The sequence below is a fragment of the Saccharomycopsis crataegensis genome, assembly GCF_037102585.1.
Source record: "Saccharomycopsis crataegensis DNA, jcf7180000000073, whole genome shotgun sequence".
Classification (NCBI taxonomy): domain Eukaryota; kingdom Fungi; phylum Ascomycota; class Saccharomycetes; order Ascoideales; family Saccharomycopsidaceae; genus Saccharomycopsis; species Saccharomycopsis crataegensis.
Window position 1 is genome coordinate 735,725 of NW_027043820.1, and position 24,252 is coordinate 759,976.

Consider the following 24,252-nt stretch of genomic DNA (forward strand, 5'->3'; position numbering starts at 1 on the left):
TCGCCTATGTGATGTTCATAAGATAAATGATTGGGAAGCTCACATTTTCACAAATAAACATTCTCACAATAAATACCGCTATAAGACTTTTTATCGCATCTGTTGTGGTCTTCTCAGTGGCTTCTTGATCGGTGTTGGCGCCTTTCTAATTATTGCTATTTGATTATGTTTTCTTTTTAAAGTTGATCTTACACTATGCTAGTTTGCGAATCTTTCGTATTGCTTTTCTTAGCTTCATCAAAGAAATGCTTTCTTCATTTTAATCTAACAAGTTCATGATGAGTTTTTATCAGTCCCCTCCCTCAAGGATAATATCATACTATATTTCTTCATTGTTTCATATTATACCATATCACATCATATTATATTATATCATATTATATTATATTATATTATATTGCCACACCGTCGACGTCTTTGTTGTTAGATCTGACTCCAATAACGTAGGAAAACTCGCGATGTTTTCCGTAATGCACTACATCCAACAAAGAAAACCATGTTTGTTGTGACCAACAACTCTTTACACAGCCCAGTTATAAGTCTATAAAGAAACAAAGGAACGAAAAAAACAAAAGGTGTTGTTTCCATAACCCCATTTTATGACTTTTTGTCCTTTGATCCTTTTTATTTCCTCTTATGGGAAGATCACCGTTGAGGTTCGGACCCACATCAACATACAGGAACGGAATGGAATGACTTACGTTCCCATGGTGAGCTACAAAGGGAAGGTGAGATGAGTATACCCGATTACTTTATTTTGAATATGAAGCAAGGATGAACCCGGGTGTAATCAGCTCTTCTGAATAACAATAAATTCCACGTTAGTGTAATTTTCTACAGCATAGTCCACAATCAAGGTAGATATTGGCCAAGCCCTCACTATAGACTTTTTGATTCATATATATATATATATACATTGATATCATTAAGTTTTGTAAAATTATACTGATACAGAATAATATACAATTAAATGAATGCCTAAGAATACTAATATGGTGGAAGGAATTTAAGAAACAGCCATGAATAAATCTCTACCAAAGAGCTCGTAGAAGTGATTGCCCTTGGCCATTAAATTTGTAGACAAGCATACCACTCATTTTGGAATAAATCTCAACAAGCCATTGGTCAAAACAAATCCATATCCTGTCAAACTGATAGTATTGGCCATATTGAGCAACAAGCTCATGCCATGGTATTTACCGAATTGCTTGCTCATATGCTGTAACTCACCTTTCAATTCTTTGACCTCGTCAGAGTTATCACCATTTTCCTCGATCACTGCTGTTAATTGGGCTTCCAATTTCAATTTACTGGTCTTCAACTTTTGGACTGTTGGCAATAACCAGAAATAGTTGAGGAATTGGAATGCCGATGAGGCCCCTAGAAGAATAATGCTGAATTTTCTGAGACGCGGATCATAAAGCACCGGAGATGTCAAGTATAAACCAAGCGGGACAATTGCTTCCGCAAGAAAGTACTTTGGAAGGATTAAATTGGTGACATGGCTGAAATCTTCACGTTTGAGGTTCTTGAATAGGATTGGGGCGTTGATGTACGAATGGAAAATGTTCGTTCCGAAAGCGAGGGAATAGATAAATAAATGGTAAGGAGCTGGATTGTTGAAGAGACCAATTGTCATTTTCGAAAGTTCTTTTATTTTAGTTTCATAAAATTTAATGAATGAAAGCAATAGCAAGATGGGGGATGGAGTGGCGAATCATAAACTTTTACACTGGTTGTTTTCCTCTTGTATTTTTCCTGTCATAACTCACAGGGGGTGCAAACCCCACACCACTAATGTGTTTTAGAAAGACAGTCATATAACTACATTACTTTTAATACTATTTATAAGCAAAACGACGGGAAAAAAAAGGAGAAAATATCGAAATAATCACAAAAAAAAAAATCCAAAAAACCCAAGATAAATAGCAGCAAGCAAACAAACAAACAAACAAACAAATAAGGCTCTTTTTTCATAATCGTCATCAAAAGGAACATCCACGAAAGCTCAAATCAATGGTAAAAAGTTCCCGATAATCATCATTGGAATCCCGAAAACATCTCTTTTTAAAGTCCAGCAACATTTTGTTCTGATTTTTTTGTCTCCCTTAGGATTTACTAAAACACATTCAATCATTCCTGCACCTTTGTAGTCCTCGTATGCAATTTTACTAAACAACTCAAAATATCCAATCACTGACTCATCATCCATGAGCTCGACAACAAATGTGATTTTAGATAGTAGCATTTCCACACTCCAACCAGTGAGCATGGTGAACTCCTCAGAGACAAATGATATTTGCCCTGTACGTCTCCAAATAACCGTTGGAGTTCCAGAGATTGAGAGATATTTGTGATACTCTAACAACGCACGTTGGAAACATTGCTCCATAAATATCAAGTCTTCTTCTTTGAGAGTCATGACTTGAGCAGTAAAACTAGGACGATACTGGGCCATTGATTTGACAAGTTTCACTAGTACAGTTTTATCATTATGGAATCTATGACGCAAATAAACCACTAGCAAATGGAAGCCTGTAGTGTACGAAAAGGGTTTCTTGACCTGGGAATAAATTTCTTCTGGTTCCTTGAATTGTAATCCCCATTCCATATGATCATTACGGTGATGATGATGATGAACATGTTTGTCGGACTGAACCCCGATGGCAAATGATAAAGTTGATCTATGGGGCCTGGCTTCTTGATCTATTGTATTTTTCTCAATGACATCACGAATGTCTGGGTAAGTAAGGTAAGGTTTACTATCAGGCAATCCAGGAAGTAAACCAAGGAAGTATTGATTTATTGAAGGATCCCACTGGGGACAGATATCAAAATTTGAAGTAGTTGACGATGAAGATCGGTTCATTGATGACCCATCATTAAAATTATTAAAAGAATGCTTGGCATACTGGATCATGTGGCTATTGTAATCATAACCTTGTTCAGATAACCGGTTATCGTTTGGGGATCCTACATATGGAGGTGTTGGGGTTTCCGAATAGGCACCACTGCTGGTAGTACGTAAAAGCGAATAACCATTATCGTTGGCGGGTACGCGATGTTGGCTATGTTCATGGACATTCTTTATGTCCTTTGGCTTTTGACTGAAAAGGGAGAAATTTGAAACCAATTGACTGTAGTCGTTGCTATTTTGTGGCAAGGTTTGCATTAATGATGGCTTCAAAAAATCTAATGATCCATTATCATTTAAAGGGTTTTTGATGATATTGGTAAGCACGGCGTATTCTAGATCAGCTGCTGCCGAAGAAAACCGGGATTGTCGTTTACTTTTAACTTGAGATTGTTTCAAACCGTCACCATCATTAATTATTTTTTGGTTATTTGCCTTATTATCACCTTTGGCCGAAGACAGGTTCTGCGCAAGGAATTGATCTGTGCTAGTATTCAACAACTGGTTGGTTGTTGGAGCTTGGAAGGCGTTATTTTGAGAAAAGAAGCTAGTTGCCGAATCAAATAGTAGTGGATTAGTGTATTGGTTACTGGATGGCGGTGTTGGTCTGGCATTGCTCTGGAAACTGCTATTGGCATCACTAGCAATACTATTGTTATTGCTATTATTCATTGAAGGAGGGCATGATGTAGTTATTTGAACATCGTCTACATCCATCAAATATTTCTTTTTCTTTCTGGGAGCATCAACACAAGTGTCGGCTAATCCTTTTCTAAGGCATCGATTACAAGGTCGATTACTATCACAAGTCAAGTGGGCACGATGGCAATATGTACATGCTCTAGCGGTCTTTTTCCTCGTCTTTGGCTGAAAGGAAAAAAGAAATGTTTGTTAGTATTCTGTAATATTTCATGAACTATTTTTTTTTATTGTTCCTTCAGCTACTATCAGACACATACCTTTATACAAAGCTTTGTCGCGTTGGACATTTCAAAGAGATCACTGCATATGAATGAAATAGATATACACACTAAAGAAGAGATCCATAAAATATAGTGATTTGATGTTATTGATCTACCTGATATTGGTGTAGATTCTATTATTTGAAAAAAAAAAAAAAAGAGAAGCAAAATAAGTCACAGCACAGGATCAGTCCGAAGAATATTTTGTAAATGGCCTGTAGCTCATCTCAGGCTTGTAAGATCTTTTTTTTTTTGTTTTTCTTTTCTTTTTTCTTCTTCAGCCAAATCCTTAAACATTGTTTTTCACACAGGATTTATAGACGGGTAATGCGCATGGCAGGAGAGCACACTGGTAATAAATAACACAGACGTTTTCTTCAAAAGTTAATGATTATTAATGATCGTATTGAGATAAGATACGTAACTCGTAATGTGGCTTTCATATAAAAACTTATTCATATATATCAAGGCATACCAATATAGTGGTTTTCATGCGCGAAAACACTCATTAGTTTGTCCTTTGACCAATACTGGATAGTTTGCAATGTCCTACAATACTTAGAAACTACTTACCATATGTTTAGTAATATAAGAAATCTGATTTCAGAAACTTACACTTTGCAATGACAGAGTCTGCAGTATGGCGGTCCTGACACTCTTGGCCACCAATCCCCTTTGGACCACCCTTAACTAAATAAAGAGGAACTATTTTCTGCAACACGTCTATTTTAACGATCGTCGAAAGAATTACCAAAGGGGGAGCAGTGAATAATAACTCCTTCGCTTTTCCACTGCAGAAGGATATGTCCTATTTTATATACCTATATAGGTTCTGTGACATATACTGCCAGTATTTTTCATTCGTTATCTTTATTATTACTCCATCCTCTCTATCTATTTGAAGTCTTTTTCAGGCTTGATAATATTTAGTTACTATTTTTTTTTTTTTTTTTTTTGATACATGATAGACACTCTATTTTATAGCTACGATACAACAGCGTTAGGAAATCTCTAAGCAGCTAGTTCCTTTCTGTAATATAAGCCTGCTCTCATGTTAATTGACGGATTGGGAGTCTTATATTAGAACTATTGGATAGTTCTAAAAGGGAATTCTTCGAAATGCCTGAATGTTCTACGAAGGATTATTAGTGAAAAAATACATCCTATAAGGGCATTAATAATAGTATTATGATACCTTGAGCATGTCCTATGTTACACTTTTTTTCTTTAGCAGACAGAAATCCAGCAAATAATTTCAAGTTTACAAGGTGAATTACAGACAAAATTTTCATGTACAAAACCAAAGCACCACTGATGTGGTATTAGTTTGTAATATATTATTTTAAAAATTTTTGACTAACACCCTCACAATACACATTAACGGTGTATTGATTTCTATGACTGACAAGCACTGGAAATTTTATTCCGCCCCTTTCACCAAAAATAGCCACTTTCGACACGCCCCTTTAAAGTTTGGGGTTTTGAAAGGGGCAACTATGTCAACAATCACCTGTTCTTACTTTGCACGTGCACATAACCGAAATTACCTGTCACGTGTGGCGAATAATAACAATCACTGGAAAATTGCCAAAGCAACCATCGTCACTTACTACAATAATTTATTATTGCTGCATACGTATCCCCACACCCCTGGATGAGCAGACTCCCACGCCTTGTATAGTAAAATATCGCTAGTACTTAATACCTTCATTTTTTTTTTTTTTTATTTTTTCTTCTGTTTTTTTACACTTCTGTTTGGTTTGTCTTATGTTCCTCCCTTCAATCAGAACCGTTGGATCACATACACTTCGTCATATCCTGCCACTAACCCATCTGGTCAGATCTCCCCAATTATTGTTTCCGCGCACTCCCACAAGAATCATGCTCGCACACAACTTGGTCACAATCTCCTCATCAATAGTGGATGCTTTAAAGAAGCACGAGCTTTTTCCAGAGGTCCTTGATGAGTTCACTCCCCAAGGACTACTAACCATTAGCTACGGCAAGGACTTGGACGTACTCCTTGGGAACCAATTGAAAGTGAAAGATACCCAAACCTTGCCAAAGATCCAGCTTACCTTGGACATTGGCGATGATGAGCTTGTATCTACATTTTCTGCCTTAGACTACTTCACTTTGGTGGTCACCGACCCTGACGCCCCATCCAGAACCGATAAGAAATGGTCAGAATACTGCCATTACATCAAAACCAACATCAAGTTGACCCAATCCGATGGCGCTAAAAACTCTGACTTCTTGAGCGCTCAGTTGGATCTCAATGAAGGCCCGGACTATTTGAAATACGAGGGCCCGGGTCCTCCTCCAAAGACCGGAAAGCACCGCTATTGTTTCTTCCTCTTCAAACAAAAGGCAGAAATCAACCCACCTCCATTAACTGGAAGACCTAACTGGGGGCTTGGGAAACCGGCTACCGGGGTTCGTGAATGGAGCACCAAATATGGGCTTGAGCCGATTGCCGCCAACTTTTTTTATGCCCAAAACGAGACTCAATGAACTCACTATTCAAGAAGGCGACGGGTGTGCCATTATGGCTATTTATTAAATGCTTTTATCTGGAAGATTGGGGTGGTTTCTTTTGTCTATTTTTATTTTATCAACGTTTACTATTATTATTAATAATATTGATTTGGTTTTTTTCAAATGTCCTTATGATGAATATATTTGTGCTTTTGTATCTATAAGTTTGGCCCGCCCTCGCTTTGGATATGGGAACAATATCCTGGAGAAGAAAAAAAAAAGGGGGAGAGTAATAGTAGCAAACAAGTAGAGAGATCTTAAAGATTGTGTAGTAATAATGTATATTATAATCATTATCGTCTTGTCCTATGGGTAAGGGATGTTTACAACCGGGTGACCCAAACATTCCCGATAGGGAATTGGTAAACATTGCAGCGAAAAAAAAGTGATTTGTTTTTCTTTTTTTTTTTTTTAATAAAAGTTGATCTGTCGTTGAATTAACAACAGCATCCATTTATACACCTGTACAGTTAGCAGAGGTTTCCCAGACAGAATAACACCGAAATAATTGACACATTTTTTTATTTTTTTCTCTCCCATATATAATGGTATGTTGTTGGACGTCGAAGATATTGGTTTCTGAAATGATAGAGTAACTACAAAAAAAAAATAATCAATAGAAACGGAGAAAGGAAAGCGACGGGTAAAGAATAGTGTCAATGATGATCATTCTTACTTTGTGGATATTACTTTTTTAATTATGAGTATTCCATTAATCCAGTCACTATTGTTTTTCTTTCCCCTTTTTTGGTTTCTTGGGATAGTTATGATGTCGGTTTTCATGTTGATTTTCTTGTTGAATAATAGATACTAACAATCCTAGTCCTCCAATACTAAGACTTACAAAGACGCCTTCTCTCTTTTTGACAAGAAGGGAACCGGTCGCGTTCCACCAGAAGCTCTTGGTGATCTTCTTCGTGCTGTTGGTCAAAACCCGACTCTTGCTGAAATCTCCGAACTCGAACGTCAGTTGCCAGGTCAATTAGATTTCGACACTTATGTGAAAATCATCAACCGTCCAGACGGGTTTAAGCCTTTGGGTGACCCAGAAGATTATATCAGAGGGTTCCAAGTATTCGACAAGAACCTCACAGGGTTCATTGGTGTTGGTGAATTGAGATACATCTTGACTTCCATTGGGGAAAAATTGAGCGATTCCGAAGTCGATGAATTGTTGAAGGGGGTCAATGTCACCAAGGATGGTAATGTTGATTATGTTGAATTCGTCAAGTCTATTTTGGCTCAATAGATGATCAATTCTTAGTCTCGCTTCTGAGCTTGATTTATTACTTAACTCCCCTTATCCAATTCTTTTTGTTGGTTTGTTTTTTGTTTGTTTTTGCAATGATTATATGATAAACAATTGATGTACTCTTATCGCTTCTATTCTATTTTATTTTTTATGGTCATTTTCTGTTCCCACTATTTAAAATTATTCCCTATTTTTCTTAATATACCGATTGTCTGCACTTGTTCCTTTTTACACAAAAGGAAAGTAATATTGCCCATCACCTTCACTTCTCTCGTTCTTTATTTTAGTGTTTGTTAGGAATTATGTATGTTTAACTGTTTTCTATTTTTATTTTTGATGTGAAACTAGTCTCATTCTCCATTCTGTTATACGGAATTATGCTATTTCGCACGTATCTGGGGCACTTGGAAAGTTGATCTTCTCAACAAAAACAATTGAAAATATATTGGCCATGTTATCATTGCAGAGTACTACTATATTCAATATCTATCATTTCTACGCGGATTGCTATGCGAGCGATGTGCTGCTGCGATGATCATGAACGTTAAGGACCATCAATTACCTTAAGCAGACTTGTAGCCCGTCGTTAGAACTTCAGCTTATCACACTATTACAACGTAATGAAATAACACAACAGTTTTCCATATAAATTGTTAAATCTTCAAACCCCCCGAAAAAAAAAAAAAAAAGTATAGAATAAATAACAGGCTTAATTTGACGGCAACATTCGCACCCAATTGCACATCTCGGAAATATTCCAATGAAATATGAATTGAGTGAGTGAACCAAATGATATAAAATAAATGCTATGAAACATTAGGAATTAGCTGGGTACCGGGAAAAGAGAAAACTGCTTAAAGATTCAAAGATTAATTCTGAGAATCAACTTCCTTACCATCTTTGAGAGTTTTTGGAGTGATCAAGATCTTCACATGGTTATCCTTATTACGAACCAACTCTTCAAAACCCCCGTCAACGGCATCTTCCAACATAACTTTTTTGGTGATCAACTTCTTGCAATTTTCTAAACTGATCCGATGATCTGCCATTGCATTGATCACTCCTTCGAAATCCTCTAGAGTGTAACACATCGATCCAGTGATACTTTTTTCACCACTTGTGAAATCCATAGGATAGAAATCCATAGGGTTAGTAGGCCAAATGGCCAAGTTGACTAATTTACCCCGGGCCTTAATACAGTCCAACCCAGTTTTGAATGTGATTGGGAACCCCGAGCAATCAAAGGCATAATCGAACCCACGACCACCAGGAGAGAGGCTTTTCAAAGTTTGAACAGTTTTTGAGAAATCGTCGCCAGAATCTTTTGGGTTATACACTGCATCAACCCCTAGAGCCTTTGCTTGCTCACGACGTACTTGGGCAGGCTCGGAGCACACAATCTTACCGGCCCCGAACGCTTGGGCTGATAAAATACACCCAATACCAATACTACCACAGCCCACAATAAGAGCACTACTGCCTTTTTTGAAGCCACAAGTCCTGAAAGCATGGTAACTAACAGATAAAGGTTGGACAAGGGCAGCACAGTCCATAGGGATCCATTTTGGAACCTTTACCAAATGGTGCTTGGAAACTACCACATATTCTGCAAGCCCACCGTCAGTGCACCCAAGCCCAGTGATCCCCATATGCTCACAGATATTGGTCATTCCTTCTTCACAATATTCACAATTAGGATGCCCGCAAATACTGTTATGGTCGTTTTTAGGAGGAGGGGCATCTTTTGCGATTTTGGAATCTGGCCATCTTGGTTTATCAGCACAATAGCAGGTTGGCTCACAAACCACATCATCGCCAAGATTGAACTTCCCTTCCGCACGAACCAGGTCACCTACAGCCACAATAGTACCAGAGAATTCATGACCCATCACCTGGGGCAACTTCTTACCAGTCAAAGGATGACCGGTATCCGGGTGGATCTTGTCAAAGAAGTGTGATCCCTTCTTGTAAGACAACAAATCGGTACCACAAATTCCACAATAGCTGATCTTGATCATCACTTCATCTGGGTGACTAATTGTAGGCATCGGGATATCTTTGGAGAACCTCAAGTCGTTAGGGCCGTAGTAAAGTACGCCTCGCATGGTTTTCTTTGTTTCTTCTGTCATTTTGGTGGGAACTAATAATTAGTAAAGTTTGGAATGGTGATTGTAATTATCCAGTTTTACTGGAATGATATGTCGTACTTCTTAAGCCAACGCCGAATATATATATATATATATATGGTAAGGAGAAAAAAAATATATGCCGGGAAGCAATGTACAGTATTTATGGAGCAGCCTCACGATAACGGATAACGGAGATTTTTTCTTTTTTTGACACCGGCAAATGTGCACTGAAAGAGTGAGTGATATACAGCATTTAGGGCAGTGAATGCGTTTGCAGAGAGCAAGAAATATGATAAACGTGGCAGGAATCGGATGGATTAGACAGCCAGCAAGCCATTTTGGAACTCACGGAACAGGCACTTGGTTGTTTCTTCCCACGTTTGGGGAGTGGAAAAGATGACATCAATCTAAGAGAAAACTATCTCAATACACTGATGGTGTTTCGGTTGGATGACCAAAATCCTTCAACGGTCAATATAAAGAATAACAGATTGCCATGCCATTAGGATATATATATATATACAGGATGCTTAAAAAAAAACCCCACAAACAAAAAATAAAAATAAGAAATAAAGTAGCAGTAATATAATCATAGTCAGATAAAGCATTATTAAAACACAGCAGAACTTGAATGGGTAATTGTATTGTATTAATAACTTGTCTGCCAGACATTTAGCAAGAAAACAAAAACAATGACAATTAAAATAAATCAATAAAGATCATGTTAGTGAATCTTTTGTGAGGTCTAAATGAACGTTTTTCTTTCAGCCAATTATTATAGTATTCTCAACTTACCTTCCTGTGTTTAAAAGTTTAATTCTGACCATTATGATAACCATTTCAGCAACAACAAAAAAAAAAAAAGAGAAGAAATAAACATTAGCCTGAAAATCTATTGATCACGTCTTCCAATTTTAATCATTTATAGTCATTATTTCCTCATAGATGATTAATTTAGATAATATTCTATTTTTTTTTTTGGTTTTTATGGATATTCAGTTTTTTTTTATGAAACTCCTCAATTATAATACCTTGGCATGGATAACAGTAACATGGAGACTTATTGAGGAGACAGCAAAACTATTTGATGATCAATGAGAAGGATAAGAAACTGGATGAATAGCAAAATGAAAATGAATATGATGATTATGTCAAAAAATAATAATAATAATAATACCAAACCAAGAGTAGTGAAACCATTAAATATATTTGCATGAAATAACAATAGCAATAAAAACAACACAACCATTTAATAGATCCCAAAAATTGACATTTATTCAGTGGTGTCAATGCTAGCATCACCCAAAATGTTGATGATAGCCAAAGGTGGCTTGATAGCAATCATTTGAACAATCAAGTCATACACAGGTTCAGGAACAGATCTTTGATAGATCCCCAAGATATCGGTTGGGTTAGGGTAGACAGACAAGGCTCTGTAGAAGCATAAAGCCGATTCAAATTCTTTACCTGGGTTGGCACTTAATTGTTCACCTTGGCCAACCTGCTTCATGAAATACTGTTCTTTGTCATTGATATCTTTTGGAACTGGCTCTTTTTCTAAGCTTGCCAACAAACGGACCTTCAATTGTTCCACACGGGCCTTCTTTTCCTTCTTTTCTTTCTTTTCGCTTTGTTTCAAGTAATTCTTTTCGGATTTCTTCAAGGATTGACGGAATTCCTTAGAATTGTGACGTTGGTAGTCAAAGTACAAAGCATAAGCAATGGCAGAGGCAGCAAAAACACCGAATGTAATACCGAATTTACCCATATTCTTTTTCGTTCTATGTCCGCTTTGTTTATGCTGGTATAATATAATAATATATTAATATAAAAAGGGGTGTTCGAAGGTTGAACAAAACAGTCAGAAAGAAATTTTGGAGGAGAGAAAAGAAAATTTTTAGCCAGGGAGATTTTGTCACGTGAATGAACACTTCCCTCATCATCAAGAAAAAAAATAAAAAAAAATTTATTTGGGGAATTTTTTTTTTTTTTTTTTTTAACGTGAAAACCATCTTTATTGTGGTATACAAATAGTATTTATTTAGTGAATATGAGCGGCAGCGGAAGTATAGAAATTATCCTCAAGAACCCTACTGATGTGATCTCCCAGATATTGCAGGATCAGTCTGCGGATGGTGCTTCCAATAAGTTTTCCCAGACCATCAAGTCGATATTGGATCCAGTCATCACGCTAAAACAGACTCGGACTAAGAAGAACCCAGTGTTGGACCAAATTTACATTGAAGGATTGGACTCTAACCAAGTATGGGAGCAGGCGAAGTTGGTCATTGACGACAATATCGAAGAGTTGATGTTTGAAGATATACCAGAATTGAAACTGAGAATGGGAAATGTCGGCGGTGCTGCAGAGCTAATTGAAGAGGATATATCAGCTAGCGAAGAAGAATTATCAGCAGATGAGGAACAAGTAGAAGCTGAAAAAACTGTGTATTCAGATGACGATGATTATGAAGACTATAGGAAACCTGAAGCAAGACAATATACCGATTTGGATGATGAGCTATCCAATGAAATTGGTGTCGAAGAAGATAACGAAGAAGATAACGAAGAAGACCAAGAACACAATAATGAAGACGATGGGTTTGGGCTAAATGATGGTTTTTTCGCTCTTGAGAATTATAAAAAGCAGGTTTTGGAATTGGAAGATAAAGACGATATGCTATCAGATGGAGAAGAAGAAATTGATTATTTTGGAGAAATTTCAGATGGATCGGATGACGAAGTTGATTATTATGATGATTTTTTTAACAAGCCAACTTCCGACAAGTCCAAACCTGATCAAAAAACTAAAGAATCGGCAAAAAGTAAGCATAATGATGATGATGATGAAGAGGATGACGAAGAGGCTGACTTTGGTGAAGATGAGTATAAGGCGGCTATGAATCATGCCATGCTTGACTTGTTTGCAGATGAAGAAGAAGCACAATCGAAATCTAAGAATGGCGATGAAGGGCTTTCAACTTTTGAGAAACAACAAAAACAAATCCAAAAGCAAATTGCAGAATTAGAAAAAGAGGCGGTTGAAGAGAAAAAATGGACCATGAAAGGTGAAGCTTCAGTCAAGAATAGACCAACCGATGCCCTCCTTGATGAAGAATTGGAGTTTGATCGTAATGCCAAACCTGTCCCGATTATCACCAAAGAGGTTACAGAATCGATCGAAGATCTTATCAGAAGAAGAATCCAAAATTACGAGTTTGACGATTTACCAAGACGTTTGTTTTCCGATATGGAAAATGACAAATTCAAATCGACCCCACAAGTTGACATGGACGAGATGGGCAAGAAATCACAAAAGTCGTTGGCGGAGATTTATGAAGATGAGCACTACAATGGTGTTACTGCGGATTCGGTAAAGAATGACGAGTTGGAGGCCAAGCATGAAGAAATTATAGCATTATATCAAAGTGTGACGTATAAATTGGATGCATTGTGCTCTGCCCATTACATTCCAGCGCCAGCTGGTAAATCTCTCGAGATCAAGGTGAATACCTCTACCATCACTATGGAAGATGCTCAACCACTTATAATGAACTCGGAATCGACCTTGGCCCCACAAGAGGTGTTCAAGGCCCAATCTGGAGTTAACAAGGAGACCAACGAAGTGAGACTCGCTAATGGTATGATTGTTAACAAGGATGAGCTTACCAAAGAGGAGAAGAAGAATATGAGACAAAAGAATAAGAGAAAGTTACATAAGCAAAACGAGGCAGCAGCAATCAAGAAGAAGAGCAAAAAGAGCAAAAAGGAAGATGTGATGGATACATTGAAGAAGGCAAACGTCCAAGTGATCAGTAAAAAAGGGGTCAAAACGGATATTCGTGGTAACATTATCAAAGAAGGAGGGAAATCCAAAAGTGTGGGATTCAAGTTGTAGACTAATTAATTATTTATTGTTATTTAATACATCATTCTGTCATATATATGCATACTTTGTAAGTTTTGTTGATTTGGTTTTCCATCACAATGCATGTCAGGAAATGAAAAAATGAAAAAAAAAAAAAAAGTATAGAAAATTTTTTTCTAATGCGATGAGATGATTTGATTATCCAGTGCCCACGATTCGAATTATATCTCAATAAACAATAACAAATAAGAGTCACCAATAATTAATAATAATAATGGTACGCATTTTCATTTTATTATTCCAGTGTTGTGCTGTATCGACAGACCAAGGACATCTGATTACTAACCACTAACAGGGTGTGACCAAAAAGAATGGCAAATCATTACGTACCAAGCTACGGTCGAAATCACTACATGGTGTTCTGAGATCGATGACAAAGGATGACAAAATTGTGAAAAAGGTGCATAACAAGATCGAAGCCAAGCTTGTTAAATCATTGACCCAGGAGGGCAAACCAGACGTGCCTACAGATGGCCATAATGTCTTAGACTCGAACGATCCAAACTACAAGAATTTTACAAACGTTAGCAAGAGCTCAATAAGGAGAAGAAAAAGAAAGCTTCGTGATGCGTTGAAACCAAAGATGGACGACATGTTGGATACATTGAATGAGATTGGAGGACATGACAAAACATCGACAATAGCGACGACAACATCAATAACAGGCCCAGGCAAGAACACAAAGTACGAGTACTTGGAGACTAAAAACAAACATATCCCCAACCCTCATAAGTCCAAAGGCAAAGCGTTCGTGGAGACTGCTGAGCGCAAGAATTTCAACGGGACGCTTGCCAATGGTAGCTTTAGAAACAGTCCATTTGCTACGTTGAAGGACAGGATCGCCAACAATTTGAACACCATTGGTTAACCAATAGATTTATATTAAAAATAAAAAATAAAAAATAAAAAAACATTAATAAATAAATAAATAACCAAATAATCCCCGCAATATATTGCACAATGTACTATTATTTAATGAAGAAGAGTGATTTGTAGAAGTTGTGTTGGCGGGCGCACGGGCTGCGTAACATTTGGGTGGGCGGAATTTGATCGTTGAATTTTTTTTTCTTTTGGAGAGACAATCTTCATGATCAGCAAGGCGTTCACTTTATATACATATATATAACCATTACAAACAACACTAATGGCCGAGCAATTTGTCAACTATAAAGTGGAGCTTGTGCTCCATGACTCGTCCAAGATCAGAGGTTATGTGAATGGTATCAAGGATAAGGTTTTAACGATTACCGAAGGTGAGTTTGAGGGTTATATTACAACCACATTTAATATATATTATTACTAACTTCGTATCTCTATTAGCCGAGTTCGTCGGCCAAGATAAGACCCTCGATCACTTCACCATCTCAGGCGACAAGATCAATGATTTATCGGTGGTGGACATACCTAAGGAGGCTTTGGTACGTAATAAGAAGGACAGCAACAACAACAACAACAGTGCAAAGAAAAACCAGCAACAACAACATACTCCATCCAAGTCATTGATCGATGATGCGATATTATTTCAAAACCCTGGGTCTAAAGTGGGAACTCCAAAAGCACAGCATAAACATCTTGTTTCTCCAAAACTTCAGCCACAGCAGTCGTTTGTCGACGACGCGATTCTTTTTGCTCAACCTTCCAAAGCATCCAGTGTCGCTAACTCCCCAAAAGTCCGCAAGAAGAAAAGTATCCTCAAAAATAACAAGCCGAAGAATCAACCACAGCCACAAGCACAGCAACAGCTACAACAACATTATGGAAATGAAACTTGGGTGGACGATGTGGCGCAAATCAAAGATTCTCAAGATTTTGACTTCGCCACCAATTTGGCTCTCTTTGATAAAGCTACAGTCTTTAAAGACTTGAAATCCAAGGATAAGATCAACTATGCTGACCGATTGGCTGGTCATAATAAAATTGAGAGCCCTGCCAAGAAGGTCAATTATGATAATAATGAAATGGTCCTTAATGGCAGAGAAGACAATTGGGATAACTTGGGAGGTGCTTCATCATCTAACACTATGGATGAAGAGGACGAGATTGAAGAAGGTGAGCAGAAAATGTCACAAGCGGTTAAGAAGCTCGATTTCTCCAATCAACCCCAAAAGCCAAAGAAGAAGTTCACGATTCTCAAGAGACCAGAAAAATTGGAGACCAACGAAAATACTACTCCGAAGAAAGCCCCTGTTGCCAGTAGACCGCCAATTTTTTCACCAGTACCTCAATCTGATATTAAGTTCAGTTTGAGCTCTGGGACCACATTATCTTTGTGTTCCCCTGTCCAATTATTAGAAATTGAAAGGTTGTCTTCGGAACTTTTTGGGGCTAATGACCAAATGTTTGCTGAGAATTCTGGTATCGGTTTATCAAAGTTGATAATTAGAACTTTGGGAGGCTCCAGTCGCTTGTCCTCTAACAATCATAACAAGCCTCCATTGGTGGCCATCTTGGTGGGTAATAATAAAGCTGGTGCCCGGGCGTTGGCTGCTGGAAGACATTTGTCTAACAGAGGGTTAAGAGTGGTTGCATTTGTGTTGAGCAATGATATTAGTGACGTTGTACATGAGAGTAGAGCTTCTTCGACAAGCAGTGACAGTGATATTTTTTACGATGCTAAGGAAGACTTTGACACCATTGTGAAGGATCAATTGAAACTTTTTGTTAACTATGGTGGAAAAGTGTTCAATGAATTACATAATTTGAAGAAAACTATTGCATCGTTAGACTCGCCTTTGGAATTGGTTATCGATGCTTTGCAAGGTTACGATACCAATTTGTCAGATTTCTGGGGGGAAGAATTGAAGAAGTGTTTGGGATTAATCAAGTGGGTGAACAGCTCACGAGCTAAAGTTTTGTCTATTGACATAGCTAGTGGTTTAGATGCTGGCTCAGGCCAATTTTCTTTAACCGCCAGCGATGTGGAAGAACTTGCGTTAGATGTCAGCCCGGATGACTTCCGTATCAAATCCAATATTGTGGTATCGATGGGTCTCCCAGTTATTGGGCTAATGCACGCATACTACTTGGGCGTTATCGAAGCTGGCGACTGGATCCACTATCTCATTGATTTGGGAATTCCTCGAAAGGTCTACAGTAGTAAAGGATCGCTTAGGAAATTTGACAAGACATATTTTGGAGACGAATGGTTCAGTGAAGTTGACGTCAATCATTCTTGAGTATATATATTATGAACCTACTGCGGAAAAAATTATTTAACGAATAAAAAAAAAAAAAAAACCAAAAAAAAAAAAAATTAGTGGATGATTTATATGATGTTACAAAAGTAGTTTTTGGAATTTTAATGAAGACACTATTTGTGTGTGCTGTTACTTTTTGTGTGTTAAACTGCAAATTCTGCGATACGTAATCTTGTATCAAACGTAAGTCTCGTACAAGAACAATAGAAGGAACGTCAAGTGAAGAAAGACCCTTCACAATAACTGGTGTTTCAAGAGTGATATCCGTTATAGTTGAGTCTTGGACTGCTGCGCGCAAGTCCATATAGTGCGGTGTGTAGTGGTGTTTCAGATGTATGTTTCTGCAGATTAAAAATCTTTTGACGGCGCCACTAAATTTTATGGCCTGGATAATAAATACTTGACGGATTCTTAGAGATATGATAAATTGGCACTGTTTTTATTTGTATACTTCTTTACATATTATTTACAGCTTTGCAGGCGCCCCTCTCAACATAATGAATTTTGCAGAAGAAGTATTTCAAGGATTCAATTTCTCACATGATGCCGCAGACATCAAAACAAATCTCCCGATTCATCTTCAACTAGTGGAAAGGAGCGAGTTCATGAAGAAATTGGAGACCAATGAAAGTAGTTCAAGTCTAGGAAGTCTAACTCCAGAGTCAAGCTCGTCTCTTGATTCTCCTGATCCACCATCTTTTGGCAAACACAGATACTCAACATATTACGAGAGGCTGCCGTTTTTCAAAAACCCATTTTCCCCAAATAATAGAAAAGCCCAAAAACTAAACTACTTGACGTCTTCTATCTCCCCAAACTCTAGCAAATTTGTTCTTGTCCATTGTGATAAATGGTTGGTGTACTCCGTGAATGCCGATGAGCCAACGCTATTGTGTTGCGGTAAAATAAACGGTGACCACGGGCCTGATTTTGACTCCTTGACCAAAGAATCAAGGATTTCTCTCAAAAACAAATCATTAAAATACAAATCCTGTGCTATCAACGAAAGACTATTAGTCTTGACGTGCACTGATGGGTCTCTTAGAGTTCACGATATGATGGAATGCGGGAAGCTCCTATACCAATATGGGGCTGGCCTCCAAATTGAATCCGTGGATATATCTCCGAAAAACGAAATGATTGCCTGTGGATTACAAGGCAGAAACAAAGAAACCAGGGGAAGTATCATCTTGGTGATAAGCCTTGATTTCAAAAAACCTAAAATGGCCGATGGGTTAACTCCAGAGCTTGTAGCAAAGCTCAACGGTTTGAGTCTTGGTGATGGTCGGGATTTCGTATCCCCACCTCAAAAGAAATTCTTGAAAAAAATTGGATCCAAATCATCGTTGAAAAACTTGAAAAAAGCTGCCGAAAAACAAAATGAGTCGATGACCGTCAGTGCCCCAGTTCTCGAATTGAAGCTTTACAAATCAGACAGAAAGCTTATCACCGTGCCGTACCATGGTATTGTCGATAATGTCAAGTTTTCTTCCACTGGTGATCGTTTGATCTTTTCTACTTATAAAAGCGAATCGAAATTCGTAGTCTTTGACGTCACAAAACCTCTGAATATCAAATTGCTTATGAAGTCTTCCAGAACCCCAGAAAAGAGCCCTGTCAGCGAAGGGATCACTGATTTTCAATTATTTGGCAAAGATGATTCTTTCATGTTAATTTCTTCCAACTCGCCAAACGCTCCACCAATGATCCTCAATACCAAAATTGATACAATTATCGACAAGGACCAAAAACCAGTCCAGCCAAAAAGAGTCTTGAGATTGGATGGCCTTGGAAGCAAAGTCCACAAATGCTGTATAAACTCTACCAACGATTTGGCGGCTTTTTTGACCACCGACGGTAAGATATGGTTAGCCCAGTTAACCAAAGATGAACTGCAAAATTATATCCTCAAGAAATTGGAACTCATTGACAAAGTATCTGGCTCCTCTTGTTATAAAAATACTGCTAGTATGAGATTTTCCCCAGACGGTACTAAGATGTTGATTGTTGACTTGAAAGGTGTCATGTTTGTCCAGAATTTCTCCAGTATTTTGAATAAAAGAGCCTAAAAGTATACATCCATGCGTTTCCCTCTTTCTCTTTCTTTTTTATTCCTTCTTTTGTACCCATTATTTTATTATTGCAAGATGCTTCGTTTCACTTCTTTTATTTGAGTCAAAAAATATTTTTTTTGTATTTATACTTATATTTATCTTGCTTTACTATTACTTTTGCTTTTGCATAATTATTTCAATTCCTCATTGCAGCTATTATTGTTTGTTATTTTTTTGTTATTTTCGTTTTCCTTGGCATTATCATTTGTGTTTCTTTGTTTAGTTTTGAATATTTGTCTTTTGTTTCTAAAATTTTGCATTGTTTTCTGCTCTTCCATTAATTTTTTTAATTTCCAGTACTTCTTCATTTGATAAAATAGAATATTTCTACGATCTCTCTGAAAATGATTTCGGTCTTACAAATGTATGTGTTTCTTTTCGGACGTAGTCTAAGACGAGCAGTAACAAATGAAGAAAGACACTTTGGAATTGAATAGTCAGCTGAAGAAGAATGTTAAAAAAGTGCACTTCAATAGAGATTATTATGAGCACATCAAATCAATCACTAAACATGAAAGCTCCTCTCAATAATTTTTCTTATTACTCATGTTGAATGCAGAGCTTCTTTTCTTTTTTCTCGTGGGGTCCGTGGAATTGGATTCCCACAGAAGCCCTTATCCATCGCTCGCTCTTCAAGTTTGAAAAATTTTTTTAAGGAAAGGGATTTGTATTGGAGAGAAAACAGAGGTTAATCTGGTAATATAACAAAGCGAGTGATAGAAAATGAGTGAGGAAAAGCCAGTCGAAGCTAATAATTCTGTTAAAACTACAGAAGCTGTTTCTGTGAAGCAAAAAAGTGCCGATGACACCACTTCCAAACAGGAATCTACAAACAATGTTGAAGCCAACAACACAAACGAAACTGAAAATAAAAACCAAACTGAAACTGGAGTTGAAAGTAAAGACAATATCAAAAAGATTGATGATCAAGAGAGTTCCAAGAAGCGTGGCAGAGGAGGTTCACAGAGAGATAGGGGAAATAAAAGACAAAGACCTGAAAGGGCTGAAAAGATATTCGAGCCATGTCCTGTATTATTCGATAAGGATGGGAACGAAATTCCAAAAGAACCTAGAAAGCCAAAGAGAAAAGTTGCCATGATGATTGGTTATTGTGGTACTGGTTATCATGGAATGCAACTAAATCCACCAAACAAAACCATCGAAGGCGAGCTTTTTGACGCTTTCATCAAGGCCGAAGCCATCTCGAAAGCTAACTCCACCGATCTTAAAAAGAATGCTTTCATGAGAGCAGCCAGAACCGATAAAGGGGTGCATGCTGCTGGTAATGTTGTTTCCTTGAAGATTATCTGCGAAGATGGTGTAAGTGGTGAAGAACTAACCGAGAAGATCAACTCTTTCTTGCCGGGCCAAATCAGAGTTTGGGGGATTGAAAGAACAAACAAGGGGTTTGATTGCAGAAAAATGTGTAGTTCCAGAATCTACGAGTACTTATTACCAACTTATTCATTATTACCGCCAAAGCCATCTTCTGTTTTGGGGACAAAGATTTCTGAATACAAGGAAAAATTCCCAGGCGTTTCCAGGGAAGACCCTGAAGGGGATGAATGGTGGAAAAATGTGAACAAAAAGTTGTTGGAATCAAATATCACCCAAGAGGAAATTGATAAAACGCAGCGTTACTTGAAGGAGAACAATGGCGAAACTGAAAACCCAACAGCTGCTGCCGGTGGTGAAGAATCTCAGCACCTTGTTAGAAAGATCAAACAAATTGAAAACACTCTCAGAAGAGACTACAGAATCAGTAATGATCGATTGGAGTTGTTCAAGGAAGCCATGAAGACCTATGAAGGCCACCACAACTTCCACAATTTCACAATTGGTAAACCTTTCAATGACGCCAGTGCTCAGCGTTACATGATTTCCACCAATATTTCCAAACCATTTGTCATTGAAAACACTGAATGGGTCTCAATCAAAATCCATGGCCAGTCCTTCATGTTGCACCAAATCCGTAAGATGATTGGTATGGCCTCGTTGGTTATTAGAACCAGATGCCCGCTTGCAAGAATCAGCGAAGCATTCAACTCTACCAGAATCAATATTCCTAAAGCCCCAGCTCTCGGATTATTGTTGGAGTGTCCGGTTTATGAAGGCATTAACCCAAAGTTACAAAAATTTGGCTACAATGAGTTGAACTTTAATAAGTTTGAAGAAAAGATGCTTGAATTCAAGAAGAAGTTTATCTATGATAAAATTTATGCCGAAGAAATTAAAGAAAATTCTTTCCATGGCTTTTATGGATTCATCGATAATTTCAATGGTGAGCCAATCTTTGACTTCTTGACTGCTAAGGGTATCACCCAAAATCAACCAGCAGAGGAAGTTAAAATCAAAAATGACAAGAATGATGCTGACATTGTAGAGTAGCCTTTCAATCGATATTTTTTATTCTTTTTTCTTCTTCTCCTTAGCAATGTTTTGGTCAGAATATCATTTTGCATATGATCAATTGTATGTTATTTTTTTTTTTATTTTTCCTCTACATTTAAAGTAAGTACTTTATACAAAATTATTGTTTATGAATACAAATTTATTACGGAACATTCCAGCGAGAAAAAGATGTGAAAGATAAATAAATTATTATGCTTAATTATATTGCATGTAACGACTGGTTGAACTGAATTTCATATTACCCTTGATAACCTTTTCAACAGCTGCTAAGAAGTCCTTTTCAGAGGCAACCTTTCTTCTAGCTCTAATGGCAAACATACCGGCTTCGGTACAAACAGATCTTAGTTCAGCACCTGTGGCATTAGGGCACAATCTAGCAATCAATTCCCATCTGATGTTTCTTTCCACGGACATTGATTTGGTGTGGATCTTAAAGATGTTTGCTCTACCTTCCAAGTCAGGCAAACTGAACTCAACTTTTCTGTCAATTCTACCAGGTCTCAACAAAGCAGGGTCCAAAGTATTTGGTCTATTAGTGGCAAACATCACTTTAATGTTACCTCTAGCATCAAAGCCATCTAATTGTGTAATCAATTCCAACATAGTTCTTTGCACTTCATTATCACCACCAGCACCGTCATCAAATCTAGCTCCACCTATAGCATCAACTTCATCGAAGAAGATGATACATGCTTTCTTAGTTCTTGCCATCTCGAATAGTTCCCTCACCATTCTAGCACCTTCACCAACGTATTTTTGCACCAATTCGGACCCAATAACTCTGATAAAAGTGGCATCAGTTCTGTTAGCCACGGCTCTTGCACACAAGGTCTTACCGGTACCAGGAGGACCGTATAACAATATACCTTTTGGAGGATCAATACCCAAGTTAACAAATCTTTCTGGTGATAATAATGGTAATTCCACGACTTCTCTCAATTTTTCAATTTGTTCTTTACAACCACCAATATCACTATAAGTGACATCGGGCTTCTCTTCCACAGTCATCATTGTAACACTAGGGTCAATTTTTGGAGGTAATGGTAGCTGAATATCATATTTCATTCTGTCAACACCAACTCTCATACCTTCCTCAATATCTGTCGGAGATACCTTTTGCCCTAAGCCAACCACAAACTTGGCAATCTGTTTAATATTAATTACATATTTAGCCTTTTGGGAGCCTTCCGAACTCCCAGAACTGCTACCAATTAAATTTGTTAAACCATCTGTTTCACCGCCCTCTTGATTGTTTTCTGATCCATTACCACCTACAATGATTTTGGTGCATCTTGCCACTTGTAATGGGGCCTCTTCAGCCAATCTCTGTTTATCAGCCATAACATCCCATAAGTGAGGAGGAGCTAACCCAGTATCACTCTGCTTGACACCAATCTTCTCCTTAGTTTTCTGTTCCACATCTTTAATATCTTTCTCAATTTTTTTGATATCATCAGAGTATGGTGCTGCACCATACGCCTTTAATACCTGGATATCCCCTTCACTTAATGGCTTTATTTTTTCGTCTATCTTGTCGCTTTCATCTTCAAGCGGAGCTTGGTACTTCTCCCAATCAGCTTTTGGTGCCATTGTGAATGATAATAATTAATTGTTAATGTTGTAGTACAGATAAATTTCCAGCTTGGGAGGCAAATTGTTTGGTTTTTTTCTTGTTGGTTTTGGATGGACACAGTCGCCCGGCAGTCTACACAAATTACTAAGAGGCCTACAGGCATCAACACCACTGAAGACAATAAGCAAAATACAGTCTTTGATTAAAATATTATAATACAATCGGAATATCTAGATCATCCCCACCATGATATAGCACCCATACCTTCTGTTTGACAACTGGCGATCAACGCGTACGGTGGCGGAGTGAGATCCTTCTTAGGTGGTTTTACTTCGACCTCCAGAGTTTTGTCTCCCTTTGATGCTGCTGCTACTTGTTGCTGTTCCTCTTCTTCCTCTTCTTCATCATCCAATGCTGGGCCTGTCGGCTTTATGTTTGTGAAAATTTCTTCTTCTATTCTAAATTGTATCTTTTCATTAACATCAAAATAGACGTCAGATTCTGGGTCCTCGGGGTCGGTTCTCCACACCCAGAGGTTTTCTGATTCATTCCAATAGCAGCCCTCGAATAACATATCTTTTGGAATGAAAATCTCATCAAAGAAATCTAATTTAATTTTGATGCCCTGTTCCGAACTTGAGTCAATCCACCCAATCAATACTTCCCCAACAAACGGCTTGAACACTATTAGTCTAACAATGACTTTATAATAAACAGCCCCGTCACTGGGTCTTAAAAGCCCGTCCTGAACATCTAGCACATCCCATACAGCAATGCCTACTCCGAGATTAGGGATCACCTTGTTTGCATATTTGGAATTGAGTTCTCTTATTATTGCCTTCTTCAAATTGATATCGAAAAATTCTGGTTTCACCTGAACCAAATCTGATATTTTTGACAAGATGAACATGCTTTGATATAAAATGACGAGCAAACACTCTCTCAGACTATAGTTCTAACTATTGATCCTTTTCGTAAAACATCAACAAAAAAAAATTTTAAAAAAGAAAAAAAAAATATTCTTCTAATCGCACCCCGCGATAGATGAGAGAAATATCGTTCTAATAGAAATATCCTCGCAAAGTTGGCCGGCTTGGATGAATGAAAGGCCTTATAAACAAAGCTGTATATTTTCCTTCAAATAATTTTTTTTTTTTTGCTATATGGAACAGTGGTATCTAAAGATTGTTAGTCTTGCGTACATTTGCTATTTGACAGAGGCCTCACGTGCCA

The 24,252-nt window shown here is 37.6% G+C and overlaps 13 protein-coding genes across 13 annotated transcripts; 7 read left to right on the top strand and 6 right to left on the bottom strand. All coding sequences in view use genetic code 12, as the record gives it.

The window, feature by feature from the left end:
* Nucleotides 1–1,093: 1,093 nt before the first annotated feature.
* TMH18 (Tmh18p) lies at nt 1,094–1,639 on the bottom strand (the record flags this gene model as incomplete). Its single annotated transcript, XM_064994683.1, has 1 exon — nt 1,094–1,639. The coding sequence occupies one exon, from the start codon at nt 1,637–1,639 to the stop codon at nt 1,094–1,096; it is 546 nt and encodes a 181-aa protein (XP_064850755.1).
* Nucleotides 1,640–2,008: 369 nt separating this feature from the next.
* Nucleotides 2,009–3,903, bottom strand: ERT1 (Ert1p; the record flags this gene model as incomplete). The annotated part of the gene is made up of 2 exons (XM_064994684.1): nt 2,009–3,781; nt 3,874–3,903. The coding sequence occupies 2 exons, from the start codon at nt 3,901–3,903 to the stop codon at nt 2,009–2,011; spliced, it is 1,803 nt and encodes a 600-aa protein (XP_064850756.1).
* Nucleotides 3,904–5,757: 1,854 nt separating this feature from the next.
* On the top strand, nt 5,758–6,390 carry DASC09_010820 (YbhB/YbcL family Raf kinase inhibitor-like protein; the record flags this gene model as incomplete). The annotated part of the gene is made up of 1 exon (XM_064994685.1): nt 5,758–6,390. The coding sequence occupies one exon, from the start codon at nt 5,758–5,760 to the stop codon at nt 6,388–6,390; it is 633 nt and encodes a 210-aa protein (XP_064850757.1).
* A 569-nt stretch (nt 6,391–6,959) lies between these two features.
* MLC1 (Mlc1p) lies at nt 6,960–7,663 on the top strand (the record flags this gene model as incomplete). The annotated part of the gene is made up of 2 exons (XM_064994686.1): nt 6,960–6,962; nt 7,238–7,663. The coding sequence occupies 2 exons, from the start codon at nt 6,960–6,962 to the stop codon at nt 7,661–7,663; spliced, it is 429 nt and encodes a 142-aa protein (XP_064850758.1).
* An 872-nt stretch (nt 7,664–8,535) lies between these two features.
* DASC09_010840 (2,3-butanediol dehydrogenase) lies at nt 8,536–9,795 on the bottom strand (the record flags this gene model as incomplete). The annotated part of the gene is made up of 1 exon (XM_064994687.1): nt 8,536–9,795. The coding sequence occupies one exon, from the start codon at nt 9,793–9,795 to the stop codon at nt 8,536–8,538; it is 1,260 nt and encodes a 419-aa protein (XP_064850759.1).
* A 1,273-nt stretch (nt 9,796–11,068) lies between these two features.
* TOM20 (TOM complex receptor protein TOM20) lies at nt 11,069–11,563 on the bottom strand (the record flags this gene model as incomplete). The annotated part of the gene is made up of 1 exon (XM_064994688.1): nt 11,069–11,563. The coding sequence occupies one exon, from the start codon at nt 11,561–11,563 to the stop codon at nt 11,069–11,071; it is 495 nt and encodes a 164-aa protein (XP_064850760.1).
* Nucleotides 11,564–11,845: 282 nt separating this feature from the next.
* Nucleotides 11,846–13,693, top strand: MPP10 (rRNA-processing protein MPP10; the record flags this gene model as incomplete). Its single annotated transcript, XM_064994689.1, has 1 exon — nt 11,846–13,693. One exon carries the CDS (start codon nt 11,846–11,848, stop codon nt 13,691–13,693), a length of 1,848 nt encoding a protein of 615 aa, XP_064850761.1.
* A 244-nt stretch (nt 13,694–13,937) lies between these two features.
* On the top strand, nt 13,938–14,591 carry SLX9 (Slx9p; the record flags this gene model as incomplete). Its single annotated transcript, XM_064994690.1, has 2 exons — nt 13,938–13,940; nt 14,019–14,591. The coding sequence occupies 2 exons, from the start codon at nt 13,938–13,940 to the stop codon at nt 14,589–14,591; spliced, it is 576 nt and encodes a 191-aa protein (XP_064850762.1).
* Nucleotides 14,592–14,867: 276 nt separating this feature from the next.
* On the top strand, nt 14,868–16,899 carry EDC3 (Edc3p; the record flags this gene model as incomplete). Its single annotated transcript, XM_064994691.1, has 2 exons — nt 14,868–14,976; nt 15,044–16,899. The coding sequence occupies 2 exons, from the start codon at nt 14,868–14,870 to the stop codon at nt 16,897–16,899; spliced, it is 1,965 nt and encodes a 654-aa protein (XP_064850763.1).
* Nucleotides 16,900–17,417: 518 nt separating this feature from the next.
* DASC09_010890 (uncharacterized protein) lies at nt 17,418–18,989 on the top strand (the record flags this gene model as incomplete). The annotated part of the gene is made up of 1 exon (XM_064994692.1): nt 17,418–18,989. The coding sequence occupies one exon, from the start codon at nt 17,418–17,420 to the stop codon at nt 18,987–18,989; it is 1,572 nt and encodes a 523-aa protein (XP_064850764.1).
* Nucleotides 18,990–19,757: 768 nt separating this feature from the next.
* Nucleotides 19,758–21,422, top strand: DASC09_010900 (pseudouridine synthase family protein; the record flags this gene model as incomplete). The annotated part of the gene is made up of 1 exon (XM_064994693.1): nt 19,758–21,422. One exon carries the CDS (start codon nt 19,758–19,760, stop codon nt 21,420–21,422), a length of 1,665 nt encoding a protein of 554 aa, XP_064850765.1.
* Nucleotides 21,423–21,641: 219 nt separating this feature from the next.
* RPT1 (proteasome regulatory particle base subunit RPT1) lies at nt 21,642–23,036 on the bottom strand (the record flags this gene model as incomplete). Its single annotated transcript, XM_064994694.1, has 1 exon — nt 21,642–23,036. The coding sequence occupies one exon, from the start codon at nt 23,034–23,036 to the stop codon at nt 21,642–21,644; it is 1,395 nt and encodes a 464-aa protein (XP_064850766.1).
* Nucleotides 23,037–23,254: 218 nt separating this feature from the next.
* RPC25 (DNA-directed RNA polymerase III subunit RPC25) lies at nt 23,255–23,929 on the bottom strand (the record flags this gene model as incomplete). The annotated part of the gene is made up of 1 exon (XM_064994695.1): nt 23,255–23,929. One exon carries the CDS (start codon nt 23,927–23,929, stop codon nt 23,255–23,257), a length of 675 nt encoding a protein of 224 aa, XP_064850767.1.
* Between the last annotated feature and the right edge of the window lie 323 nt (nt 23,930–24,252).